Source organism: Sebastes umbrosus, chromosome 5 (assembly GCF_015220745.1).
Source record: "Sebastes umbrosus isolate fSebUmb1 chromosome 5, fSebUmb1.pri, whole genome shotgun sequence".
Classification (NCBI taxonomy): Eukaryota; Metazoa; Chordata; class Actinopteri; order Perciformes; family Sebastidae; genus Sebastes; species Sebastes umbrosus.
In genome coordinates, this window is record NC_051273.1 from 830444 (window position 1) to 845098 (window position 14655).

At 42.9% G+C, this 14655-nt stretch overlaps 1 protein-coding gene across 1 annotated transcript in view; it reads right to left on the bottom strand.

Annotated features, from left to right (window-relative positions):
• Positions 1 to 14655, bottom strand: part of oca2 (oculocutaneous albinism II) — a 56086-nt gene that overhangs the window by 25654 nt on the left and 15777 nt on the right. The window contains exons 12-15 of the mRNA XM_037771058.1: positions 13379 to 13503; positions 11967 to 12105; positions 4165 to 4297; positions 1342 to 1489 (exon numbers count right to left, since the gene is read on the bottom strand). Coding sequence (XP_037626986.1) covers positions 1342 to 1489; positions 4165 to 4297; positions 11967 to 12105; positions 13379 to 13503 — 545 coding nt within the window. The remainder of the gene's footprint in view (positions 1 to 1341; positions 1490 to 4164; positions 4298 to 11966; positions 12106 to 13378; positions 13504 to 14655) is intronic.

Consider the following 14655-nt stretch of genomic DNA (forward strand, 5'->3'; position numbering starts at 1 on the left):
GCTGCTGTCCGTCCGCGGTGAGAAAGAACAAAGACAACGTAGTGTAACGTTCTACTGACATAACAAGGCTGCTGAATGAGAGAGGCATCCGCCGATACGTTACACGGAAACACACCGCGTTAATAACAAGCCAACCACCTCACGGTACCGCCAGCTGGGAGCAAAGGAAAAAAAAAGAAGTCTGAAAAATGTCCAAAAAAGGTAAAAAAAAAATGTCTGAAAAAAGTAAAGAAAAATAAAGTCTGAAAAATGTAAAAAAAAAAAAAAAAAAAACGTTTTAAAAAAATGTGTCTGAAAAAAGTTTAGAAAAAAGAAAAGAATTTTTTTTTTTTTTTTTAAATGTCCGAAAAAAAAAAAAAAAGTCAGAAAAATGACAAGAAATTTAAATATGTTCTAGCATAAGCCCAAAATACATGTATGAACATAAAAAAAAGTCAGAAAAAATGTACAAAAAAGTCTGAAAAACTTCCGGAAAAAAGTAAAAAATAAAATGTCTGAAAAAAGTAAAGAAAAAAAAGGGATCTGTTTTTAAATTTTCGCGTCGGCGGAGGTCTGCGCTCTCCGAGTGCCATTCTGGTTTTGTTGTGTTTGACAACATTAACCACGTGTTTAATACTACAACCGTTATCCGGGAGAAAATACGTCCCTCTAAACGTAACAAAGGATGCATCACAGCACGTTGTCATCTCACTTCGTCACATACTGACGCTTTGTCAGACCCCTCGGCGCCACTTTAGGTTCGCAGTAAACACGGGGTTAACGTTGAGGATTCAAACTAAAACACTTGCTTAGGATTAGGCAACAAAAAACAACATGGTTGGGCTTAACATGACTACGTAAAGTGAAAATGAAAGTGAATGTTGTGAACACAGGAGACGAACAGCGGTCTCCTGGATGAAAGCCCGGTGTTGTTGGACCCATCCACCTCCCCGCCCTCCGCCCGCCATGTGTGTGCTTTTTCCTCTCTTTAAACTACGTCATCACACTCCCTGGCCTACTTTCTGAGCGATTAATAATGACGCACATGGGTTTACAGTGTACTTTGCCCGGTGCATCTCATACAGGTGCTAAAGGGTGCGTTGTGCGTCGGTATCAGACGCCGAGGGTGTGTATTTGATGCCCTGAGAGCGCAGTTTAGTAGTATGGGAAGGTCATTTTTGTAGGAGACAGGGTTGAATATGCACCTATAATGTCTTCCCCGTGTGTCGGACTATAAGCAGATAATAAAAAACAAGGATTGCTTCATGAAAAAGCAAAAAAAAGTAGAGGAAGAGAAAATGTGTTTCTGTGTTTCAGCGATAAAAGCAACAGTGACAGCTCTATTTTCTGTTTTGGTTTCACCTCTGGAAGGTTTTCATCATCTTGCGGAGCAGACTCTCCAGGTTCAGGACTTTCTGCATCAGGAGGCATTTCACAGCCGTCTCCTCTCGGCTGGCGGGGTTAATGCGCTGAGCTGTCTGCCGCCACACCAGGATCTCATGCTTCAGTTCTGGAGGAGCGGGAAGGAGAGAAGAAGACACCTGTTTAGTTCCTGTTAAACATCACAGCGGTGGAGCTCACTGCAGCAGCAGCAGCAGGACAGTGTGTGGGGGGGGTTCGGTCGGTAATAGCTACAGCTGAGAGGATATAAGCATGTTTCTGGTCAATATGCTGCGAGCCCCCATAGAGGGACTAATGCAGCACGGCGACGGGCACATTGACCAGCTCAGGATCAGCCAATGGGAGCTGGACGCCTGTGTAGATATCAGTAGGTGACATCCTTTTTCAGGAAGGTTGCTAGGTGACCTTAATAGGATCTAACTGGCAACAGGAAAAAAAAAAAACATTCCTGTGAGCGAATCTGCAGAATTAGGATCCGGGAGGCGGGAGCTGATTGAGCTGATTGAGCTGCACGCTCTCCGGTAGGCCGGGGTGAGCGGCAGCAGCTCCACAGGGGGGGTTACAGATAGATGGGCTATAAGGCCCCGCGTTGAACGCTCGCTCGTAGTGATCGGCGGTGGCTTCCTCCAACCCACCTGGGGGCTCAGTGGGACAATACGCCTCCTAACAGTCGCTCTTGAATGCGAGCGGCGTGGTGGCGGGCCGGGGAGCCCGGTGGTCTCTGTTTTAATGATCCCCTGCTGGGGGTTCTCTCACTGTACTGCTGTCGGGTAAACACTGATAAGAGTCGGCCGTGGTTCTGGTTAGAATTGCAAAACAATTTCACGCAGATATGTCTGTTTTATTACTTTGCCTATTATCTCCGTCCCCGGGGGGTCGTGTGCAAAGACGTACAGCAGCGGCGAATAGATTGTAGGAGGGAGGACACACCCCCGTGGTTTTTATTCTTATTAAATGATCTACCTCTGGACGAGGTCTGGACAGTCTTCTGTTAATGGATAATGAATGAGATATATTAAAAGAAGTGGATCTATTAGATAAAGCCGGTGAGAGCAGGAGTGACGCGCTGCTCTCCGGCCGGTCAAAGCCAGCAGCTGAACGTCAGAGTGAAAAGGGGTTTTCTGAGACGAGCCACGTGGCGTCTCTCTGGGACTCTGGGTGACTCATCAGACTCTGGAGGGTGCCGAGCTGCTGAAACAGGCAGAAGGTGGAAGTGTTCCCCCAGTAGATGATGCTGAACTTAACCTGAGAGCTTTAATTCAACTCAGTAGGGTAACACTTAATATCATGGTACATATTCACCTGCTTATTAGCATGCATATTAGTAGCTCTTTATTAGTCGTTATAAATCACTTATTAATGCCTTATTCTGCGGAAATATATTCTACATTACTAGACCCTTAACTAAGAGTTTCTCCTCAATAACCTCCTAATTACTGCTTATTGATAGGAAGTTGTTTATATGCATTGCTCAGTTAAGCCTTATAAGGTAGTTGTACCACAAGAATACCAGAGGTTAACGGAAATTCATTTTAACGCCACTAATTTCTTTAACGCATTAACGCAACTTGTGATTTTTAGGTTGTAGCGGCTCAGTTTTAAAGCCAGAGTGAAGATAATGGTATCATATGAAACTAGTAAACCTGATGAATCCATCAGTACCAACCATGTCAGACTAGCTGGTCATGAAGGAGGTTAAATAACGCTCCAAACTTACGCTAAATGTTGGAGAGGAAAAACTGTCATGTCCATGTTCAAAGGGGTCCCTTGACCTCTGACCTCCAGATCAGTGAATGTAAATGGGTTCTATGGGTACCCACGAGTCTCCCCTTTACAGACATGCCCACTTTATGATAATCACATGCAGTTTGGGGCAAGTCACAGTCAAGTCAGCACACTGACACACTGACAGCTGTTGTTGCCTGTTGGGCTGCACTTTGACATGTTATGATTGGAGCTGATTTTTCTGATATTTTTCAGACTTTTTTCGGACATTTTTTTAAACTTTCTTTTTCTGACAGTTGTCGGACATTTGTTGGATATTTGTCATAATTTTTTCCGACATATTTTGGACTTTTTTAAAACTTTTTTTTATAGAATTGCCGGACATTTTTCTGACATTTTTTGGACTTTTTTTCGGACATGCTAAATCTTTATGCTAAATGCAGTACCTGTGAGGGTTTCTGGACAATATCTGTCATTGTTTTGTGTTATTAATTGATTTACAATAATAAATATATACATACATTTGCATAAAGCAGCACATTTGTCCACTCCCATGTTGATAAGAGTAAATATGTAAGCAACTAGTTAATATAAAGTTTGAGGCTTAAAAATCATAAATGTAGCTGCTTATAAACATCTATTATCTATCTATCTATCTATTCCTTTGTATTAATCAGGACGCCATAATCCAGACGTGTTTTATCTGAGACGACAGGGTCACCTGATGAGGACGATGTGAATGTAATACTGTTTAAATTAGCTGATGCAGAGGAAGGAAAGTCTTCAGGTTAAAGGGCACTCTACATCATGTGTGGGCGTTAGAGGGTCGAGGCCGTAACGCAGAGTTAATGAAGTCTGTATGAGGTCACTGCGTCACCTGGGAAGGTGAGTGGCAGCAGCGTGGGCGTGCTGTAGTAAAGACCTTCTTTAGGGGGGTTAATACACTTCATACTAATAATCAAACGCTAATTGATTTCAGATTGTGCCACATCCAGAACAATTATATAATTCACATTTCAGCGCCGTGACAACATGATGACTCCCTTCATCTCAACTCACCGACGATTTCAATGGACTCTTTGTTGTAGAGTTTTTTGTTCCAGTAGAGCAGCCGCAGGAAAGGAAACGAGGTGAGGAGGACGAGGCATATTCCCAGGAACATGTAGCCGGTGAAACTGGCAAAATCAATCCCCTTTAAGACAGAGAATAACAACGTGTTAGACAACACAGAGAGCTCCGACATGTCATTCAGATATGAGCATTAGTGCATCGGATTAGGTGAAATCAACTGGTGAGAAAATCTATTAACACAGTTATTCAAATAATTATAGTTCTGTACGTTTGGCAAAGAATAGAGGTGTTCAGGTGCATACGGTGACTTTATATTAAGTGGCATTATAAGCAATGCACATTTATATTTGAGAGCTATGGAGGACGGAACCTGCCAAAATAAAAAAGTAAATGAATAAATAAATAAATGACTTGATTAAATAAATAAATATGTCATTAAATGTCGCAAAAATAATATTAAAAATAAATGTAGCCATTAATGAATTGATAAAATGTGACATAAATTAATATTGCTGTTTAATTTGCTTTTTATTTATTTATCTTTGTATTATTTCCCTTATTAATTTATTTACTCTTCTGTTTAATATTCCCTTTTATTTATTTATGCATTTATTATTTATTATTTATGGACAATTTTCTCTTTGCATTTCACCCCTTATTTATTCCCCCAAACTTATTTATTTCTATATTATATTATTTTTACATTTCTTTATGCATTTCTGCCTCATTATGCAAATCAAGGGGACGGTCACTCAACGTGTGTCATCATGGGGTCAGGGTGCATGACTATATTTTATTTCTTTTTAGTATTATATTTTATTATTATTATTTTATTATTATTATTTTTTTATTTATTCATTTATTTTAGATTTTGGCAGGTTGCGTCCTCCATAAAGATTAGCCTGAGGAAATGACGTGAAAAATGAAAAGCAAAGGATTTGATTATTGCACACAAAAGGGAGGAGATGATTGTATCCTTGAGGTTTTTTCATGTCCAACAAGCTCCACAGTACACACTAAATCTTATTTCCTGCATGAGTAAGAAACAGCAGCACAGAGAACATTATTTTAAATCAGATACATCCTCGTTTGTATGACGTCACCTAAATGAGATATCATTTCTAAAGCCTCTAATTTACAGCTGTTAAGATGCTGCGAGTGATTCAGACCGTCTTTATTTCGTATTCTTGCACAGAGTGAAGAATTCAACTAGAGATACTCAGAAAGTGGTTCATAGTGACCTCTACAGGATTCACAGTTTACAAGCTGCAGCAACAGCCTCAGATTAAAGGAGAGGAGGGAAACATGCAGCAGGATGAACCAGCAAATGACAAATATAAACGGCACAGATAAATAAATAAATAAATAAATAAATAAATAAAATAAAATAAATGGCAAAGAGCCATTTTGCCGGTGACCATCTGTGTGCTGCTTTAAAGAACCTCTTAAACTGAAGTGACTTTGTGCATTTTCTAGGACAATGTTGCCCAAATGTTATTCTTGTTTTATTTTCTGTCTGGTCTTGTCTTTACCTCTGTTATATATACGTTTTAAGGGTAAGGTATGTCTTGTCTTATACGATATACGTATATCCAACACGTCACTTTGTCAGGACCCCTTGGCGTCACTTTCTAACGCAACAAATAAACTGTACACACACTACTACACCTACGTTTACACTATAGCCATATATATATATATATATATATATATATATATATATAGCTAGAACGCTACCGACAACCTCACACTCACCGCCAACACACACACACACGGTCTGTCGGTCAATCGCTGTGGTTACGCCGGGCGACAGAGTATCGTTACGCCGGGCGACAGAGTATCGCTACGCCGGGCAACAGAGTATCGTTACGCCGGGCGACAGAGTATCTTTACGCCGGGCGACAGAGTATCGTTACGCTGGGTTACGCCGGGCGACAGAGTATCATCACGCAGGGCGACAGAGTATCGTTACGTCGGGCGACAGAGTATCGTTACGTCGGGCGACAGAGTATCGTTACGTCGGGCGACAGAGTATCATCACGCCGGGCGACAGAGTATCGTTACGTCGGGCGACAGAGTATCGTTACGTCGGGCGACAGAGTATCGTTACGTCGGGCGACAGAGTATCATCACGCAGGGCGACAGAGTATCGTTACGTCGGGCGACAGAGTATCGTTACGTCGGGCGACAGAGTATCATCACGCAGGGCGACAGAGTATCGTTACGTCGGGCGACAGAGTATCGTTACGTCGGGCGACAGAGTATCATCACGCCGGGCGACAGAGTATCGTTACGTCGGGCGACAGAGTATCGTTACGTCGGGCGACAGAGTATCATCACGCAGGGCGACAGAGTATCGTTACGTCGGGCGACAGAGTATCGTTACGTCGGGCAACAGAGTATCATCACGCCGGGCGACAGAGTATCGTTACGTCGGGCGACAGAGTATCATCACGCAGGGCGACAGAGTATCGTTATGTCGGGCGACAGAGTATCGTTACGCCGGGCAACAGAGTATCATCACGCAGGGCGACAGAGTATCGTTACGTCGGGCGACAGAGTATCGTTACGCCGGGCAACAGAGTATCATCACGCAGGGCGACAGAGTATCGTTACGTCGGGCGACAGAGTATCGTTACGTCGGGCAACAGAGTATCATCACGCCGGGCGACAGAGTATCGTTACGCCGGGCTACGCCGGGCGACAGAGTATGGTTACGTCGGGCAACAGAGTATCGTTACGCCGGGTGACAGAGTATCATCACGCCGGGCGACAGAGTATCGTTACGCCGGGCTACGCCGGGCGACATAGTATGGTTACGCCGGGCGACAGAGTATCGTTAGCCGGGCCACGCCGGACGTCAGAGTACCGTTACGCCGGGCGACAGAGTATCGTTAGCCGGGCCACGCCGGACGTCAGAGTACCGTTACGCCGGGCAACAGAGTATCGTTACGCCAGGCCGACACACATCGGACAACCTGCTAAACTAAACTACAGTAAATGTGCGGTGGAGAGTTACTGGTCAAGTGGCTGCATGTCGGCGACGCTACACGCAGCACCGTGGCTGCTACAGTAACGCTCCCGGACGGTGAACTGGAGACTCTGTTATCTGTTGTGCTCAAACACTGCAGCTGCTGCACCGCTGCATGAGACGCACTAATCTTGTCGGTGTGATAATAATAATATATAATAATAATAACCCAGGTGTGATAATGATGTGCAGGAACAGCTACAGTGAATGCATTAATAGAGTCTGAGTGTTCCAGCGTGGCGGTGGAGGAGCAGCAGAGGAGCGATGCAGCTGTGTGATGTTGCTGCAGGATAAAACAGAAGTAGTCCGTCTCATTCATAGATCAACACGGTGCCGGTCGTCCCCTTACCTACCTACCTACTTTGGCACTACAAATTGTCAGTTGCCATGGTAACTGTGTTCTTCCTGACACAATGAAGTGGGACTAAATGATGTGATCGCAGGCGGCGAGGGGCAATCTGACTCCGTTTTGTCGACTGGTCTTGACAACACGTCGCCTTTTGTACTTTTAAAGCAACTTTTCCTTCCGTCGGTGTTCTGATGATTCACACACTCTGCTGAAACTCAGCACAGCCAAGTAATGCCTTTGGAATTATTTGCAAAGGGAAAACATTCAACCTATGTATCACGATTTTCACGATTTTGAAATAGATGTTTTAATGCCAGAATCTATATTTGCTTCATGTGAGTCTATGTGGAGGTAGAAGGCAGTTACCGCTTTTATTGTGGTAGTCTGAGTAACGTGACGTCATATCCGTTCCGTATCCGTCAACCAAAACAAACCTCAGAAAGTATAAAATGTTGGAGGGTAGGGGTGACGATTCACTCAGCTCACGATACGATATGATACGATACACGATATTGGGTTCACGATCTCGATACGATACGATAAAAAAATCATAAAAAGTCAGAGTATATAGTATGCAATAAAAAAATTAAAAAAGTCAGAGAATATATTATGTCACAAAAAAATCATAAAAAGTCATAGTATATAGTATGCCATAAAAAAATAATTAAAAAAATTAAATTTTTCGACATGCTATACAAAGACTTTTATTTCCATGAAATCTTTCGACCTACTCAGGACGGCCTCCTGAGTCGAGGATACTTGCTCATACAAGTCTGTAAATAAAACCTCTCACCATTGCTGCTTTGGTTGTAAACTGTAATGTGGAAGTCCTGTATCTGTGCTTGCTGCTGTCATGTATCTCTGTTTTCAGCCATAAACTGTGACCCTGCGGTGTCCATATCTCACAGCCAATGTCAACGCCTCTTCTGACCGGCTGGAGGAGATCCATCTGGCAACCAGAGTGTCCCTCAATGAAATGATACCAAAGGGAGGTAGAGGTTTTGTATGCGCCATGCTACCTTGCTCTGCAACAAATCAAATACAAGGACACTCTGACGGGGGGGCACCCAAACACCTCACAGCTGTGCCATTCTTTCTATCTCCGGATTTCTCCCGGATATCCCCTTCACACAAACAAGCGAGCGTGCAAACAAACGGCCGAGCAAAACCACGCATGCACACACAAGCTGTTGTTATCAGAGGCCAGACATGACTCTGTCACCGGGGGAAACCGAGCCAAGACAAACTGGACGGCGGGCCGCGGGAGCTCGGTGCGGTAGCAGCAGACTGTATACCGAAAGGGAGACCACATACTGCTGCACCCGCAAAGGCTAAAATGTCACAGGCAGCGAACAGATGCCACATCAAGCAGCTGGGAAAATGTCATGTCTTCTAGTGATGCAGCAGCGTTACGCCCCTCTGAGTACAAGAAGAGGGAAGGTTAGGAGAGGAGCCTACAAGTCAGTGCAGTTTTCAGACGGCGACAGGCTGATTAACTCACAAACACGCTGTTTACTGACATCACGTCAGTCACAATCTGGACAAATCGACTCTAAATGCTTCTCCAAAATATCACGGCCAACGTTATGTGTCAATCAGGCAGACGAATAAATACAGGTACGATGTGTCACAGCAATGCCACTTGATGGTGTATACACGTTCTCTTTATCCATCCATGGTCAGCTCCATCGGGGACGTTTCAATGCAGAGAACATTAATGTCAGTATCTGGGTGCTCTACAGTCGTAGCGTCGGCCCATTTGACCACGGAGACGAGAGCGTTACCGCCATACCATAACGTTTCCTGTCCGTGACAGAGTTAGCATGCAGCTTTAGCTCTGCTCTGTCTAGCTCTGCTTTTCCTGTCAATGTGTGAAACCCAAAGTGTTTCCATCCTTTACTGGATGTGTAGTGTTTACCACGCTGGATTTAACATGTGAGGGTGCAGGTCGTATCCACGACGACCCTCCGACGGTTTATACTTTCTGAGGTTTGTTTTGGTTGACGGATACGGAACGGATATGACGTCACGTTACTCAGACTACCACAATAAAAGCGGTAACTTCCTTCTACCTCCACATAGACTCACATGAAGCAAATATGGTTGACTGGAACTGAGCAGCGTGTAAAAGCCTGACTGTTTCCACCCGGACGGCAATAGAGCTAAACCAAATGTCTTTTCCCGGTTCAAACGGTGTGTGCATATGTATATATATATACATATATATATATATACAATTTGTTTAGGAAGGGGCAATTACACTTCAGTGAGCTGCCAAAATAAATTGTATACCGGGGAAAATCCCCCAGAAGAAAAGAGCGTGCATTCAGTTCCATGCTTTCACACTTTACTGGGTCGGTGACGCCGTCTCCTTCAGGTTTAATCAGACACTAATCCCAAAGAAAAGCTCTCCAGTGTTCCCCAGCAAGCCACTTAAAGAGGACGAGAGTCAGGAAGGTGTTACTCCACAGAAATAATCCAATGTGCTAGAAGAGGGGACTCTTTCTTCTAATGACTGTATGAACTGTATGAAGTATATACATTAATCTTATAAACGTTTGTCTACAGAGCAACAGTATGTACTGTAACACAGAGAAACAGGAAGCTGTGTTTCTGTTTTGACAGTTTTAATTCGCCTGATTTATGACGGCAGCAGCAAAAAGAGAAATTGGTTTCGGTGCCGCTACAATAAGGGTCACAATAACTCACCATAGTATATACTGTAGATACATGGAGAGATCGTGCTGAGCAGAGATAACACATGTTCAACCCAGCAGATGATTAGATTTACTCACAGTGAGTGCATACCAATGAAATGATGTCTGTATGTTCTGTACTGTACTGTAGATGTGTCCGCACTGTGAAGCCGACATTAGATCATGAATAACAGAGCTTATAGGAGGAACATGAAGGCTTTATAAAAACTACACGACTGCCTGTAAACTCTCAGCTTCAGGGATACAGTAGGTAAGTGCATGACTACCCAACACAGGATCTTTTATCTAACTTGTTGTGTCTTTGAGTATCTTGAAAAGCGCTCTTTAAATAAATTAAGTAAGGGATAATGTACAGCCAGCCGGTCATTGACAGGACGATGCTGCGAAGCGGAGAGGTCTCTCATCACCCTGAAGGGGATTCTTTCACAACAATGACCTGCTAGCTGTACATTATCACGCTTATTACACGGCTACTTACTGAAGAAATCTATATTTTCACACAAAAACGGTCCGCCAGAGTCCGACATCAGAACTGCGCCCATAGCAACGGTCTGTTATACATAGCAACGGGCTGTTATACATAGCAACGGTCTGTTATACATAGCAACGGTCTGTTATACATAGCAACGGGCTGTTATACATAGCAGCGGTCTGCTATACATAGCAACGGTCTGCTATACGTAGCAACTGTCTGTTATACGTAGCAACGGTCTGTTATACGTAGCAACGGTCTGTTATACACAGCAACGGCCTGTTATAAATAGCAACGGTCTGTTATACATAGCAACGGTCTGTTATACACAGCAATGGTCTGTTATACACAGCAACGGTCTGTTATACACAGCAACGGTCTGTTATACATAGCAACGGTCTGTTATTCATAGCAACGGTCAGTTATACGTAGCAACAGTCTGTTATACATAGCAACTGTCTGTTATACATAGCAACGGTCTGTTATACAGAAATTACAGACCGCAGAACGCCGTGATTGCCCAATCAGAATCGAGTATTCAACACAGCCGTGTAATAATAAATAGTAATATATTATTTACATTATACATGTTAGTGTTTTCCTGTAAGCTCTGCATACAGGGCTAACAGCGTGCAACCAGAGCTAACGTTCGGTTAGAAATGAAGTCCACTAACGCTAACAAACAACCAGCCGCCACCACAACTCAGACTCCAAAACAAACTCAACAGAAGCACAAAAAAAAACAAAGTTATATCTGGTGAAGCCCGTCTGGCAAAACAGGAATGTGACCGACGTCGGAGGAAAACTAGTGTTACTACTTATGGTTCATCTTCTGATCATGGTAGTGTCTTAAAACTGTTTCAGAATCTCCACAACAAAACTCCAATGTGATTCAGCTCCATGACTCTAACTAATATCTCAAACCACCGTCCTCTAGAATAATGATCGTCACTAGAGAGATAAATAAAGGGCGAGCAGTGACGTGAATCCGTTTCCGATGACGCGTTCCTCTGTTTGTCATTCGCCCGTCAGAACTGTACAATCTGTACAGCTCAAACAGCAATTTCCCCTTCATCATCATCGTCATCATCATCTCATTATTATTATTCTGTCACACACACACGTCACGAGGAGCGTTCTGTTTGCTCTACTGAGGTTCATGTGTCAGATTACAGCGAGCTGATCTGTTACAGGACATCACAGAGCCGTGAAAGTGCCCACCTCTTTGCGCAGGTCCTGATTTGATACGATAATCACATTGGGTGGATCTCCGACAGCTGTGGCGGCCCCTCCGATGTTGGTGAAGATTACTTCTGCAATCAGGACATGTCTGGGGTCTAGATTAAGCACCTCACACAACCTGCGAAATCAGATGAGAGACAGAAAAGCCTTTTAGCCCCGATTAGATTGCAACGAGTGGGAGACATAAATACAGGAATATAAAAAAGGATATTGGGAGATAAAAAAAAGCACTGGTCCTTTAACATCCAGCCGGCTGGCCTGGTGGCAAAGCAGAGCACCGCTTAGCCCGGATCTGTTATTTCTATCGTTTCAGTCAAATATCATCTATATTTTGACCATCAGGCAGCAAAAGCAATTTTGAGAACATAATAACGGTTCAGACTGAAAATAGAGACCCGAACAATGAGGGAGGACGGAGGAGGGCAGAGGAGGGCGGAGGTGGGCGGAGGTGGGCGGCTCACATACAGCTGTTGGTTTGTTAGACTCTACAGTAAATGGTATCTTCTGTGTAGTAGATCTGGTTTTAGGAGGGTAATGTAATGTAATGTGTGTTTACCGGAGATATTTTAGAGAGGAAGTTGTGATCTATCAACGGATCTATTTAAATAATGAACCCTACTATACTAATGAGTAACTGGCTTTGTCCAAAGCTAACGACACACTACACCAGAATCCAGCTGACATTAGGCCCGATTCCCCCGATCCCCCCCCCCCCCCCCGACAATCCTCAGCAAAGCCCCGATTCCTCAAGTTCGGCATTTTGGCCGTCTCCATCTCGGCTTTTGACTGTCGCCATCTTGGTTTTTTATTTTTGGCCGTCGCCATCTTGGTTTTTTGCCGTCGCAATCTTGGTTTTTGAAGAACGATAGCCAATAGAGAACCAAGCTGAGGAAGGAAGGACCACCACTGCCATCATGGCGGCTGCGGCTAACGCATGAGCTAATGCTAAACGTGATATAAAGTCGTAGTGAGATGGAGCTCAGAGATGGAGGATGTTTATTTAACGTCTCCATGAATTCATCCAGGAGTTTTTCTTTTTTCTTCGTGAATTTTCAGTTCAAAGTGCAACGTCGCTAAAAGAGCGCTGCAGGAACGAGTCCTAAAACCCAGAAACCAGTTTAGCACTTCCTGTTCCGTCGTCTGGAAGTCAACGGGTCTTTAGTTAGACGTCTGTAATCAGGTCTGCGGTCACCACAAGCTGGAGACATTTAAACGCTTTGTTCTACGATATAAAATACGTCAGTAAGTCCATCACTCGTTGGTTGAGTATGCGACGCCAATTCGGGCCGAATGAACCGATTGGAGGTATTGATTATGGATGGATGGGAGGTATTGATTATGGATGGATGGGAGGTATTGATTATGGATGGATGGGAGGTTGAAATGGCTACCTGATGGTGACGGGGGTGAAAAGCATCATCGTGGTCACATTGTCCAGAAAAGCAGAGAGGATGGCGGCGATGAGACAGAGGATGATGATCATCGGCCACACTCTTCCTCTGGATAACTGGTAAGCCTAAACACACAGAGACAACGAGTCAATGTTAGTTAATACACTTCTGACATCACTTCCTGTCAAAGCATCAAGAAACATCATAACAGAGCGGTTGAATGCTGACATGTCCGTTATGAGTAGCAGCACTAGACGGGGTAGTGTTCTGTATGATATAGAATTACAGTCTTTAATGCTAATATAGCGTCTTAACCCCGTGGGGGGGGTAATAGTAGGACGTGTCAGAGCCGCTAAGCTGTTCTCAGAGAAGCTGTTTTCATTTGGAGGGCCTGCCCTTGTCCAACTCACACTTAACATTCATGAGCCGGCCTGACGCCTCTGTTGTCTCCAGGTCTGAGTGCTACTGTACCTGAAGGACAAAAACATTCGCCCTCCTTCAGCGTCCACGGAGGATATTCAGGATTAAAACTGAGCTGCTTCCTGATGGGAACAGATCCTGACCTTGTATTAAAGAGGATGGAGAAAAGTATCTTCTACTGAGGAGCAACAGACTCATTAGAGAACGTCTATCCTTCATCATCTATAGGATACCATGGAGATCTACGCTAACAAACGTATAACGTATATATGTATACATACACGTGTGTATTAGATTTGTATTTGTATTGTATTTGTATTGTATATAGATATTTGTATGTGTATACTGTATATAGCATTACTACTGTAGTTTCTTTTGGTGTATTTTAAATTTTTAACATTAATGTAGCTTTTACAATTATAATTTTATTTTATTGTCCCTGGTGCTTATCTATACCTGCTACGTTTGTGTCTTAGTCTGTATTTGCTTATTTATTTATGCATTTTTATATTTTAATATATTTATTTTTTAATCTAATTTTATTTAGCCTAATTGTGTATATATATATACTGTATACATGTATTATTATTATTATTATTATTATTACTATTATTATTATTATTATTATTATTATTATTAATATTAATATTATTATTATTATTATTATTATTATTATTATTAATATTATTATTATTTTTATATTTATATATATTTGCATGTGTATATTGTATATTGTATACAGCATTACTACTGTTGTTTATTTTAGTGTATCTTTTCATTTTTAACATTAATGTAGCTTTAACTATTTTTATTTTTTGTCCCTGGTGCTTCTTTATACCTGCTATGTTTGTGTTTTA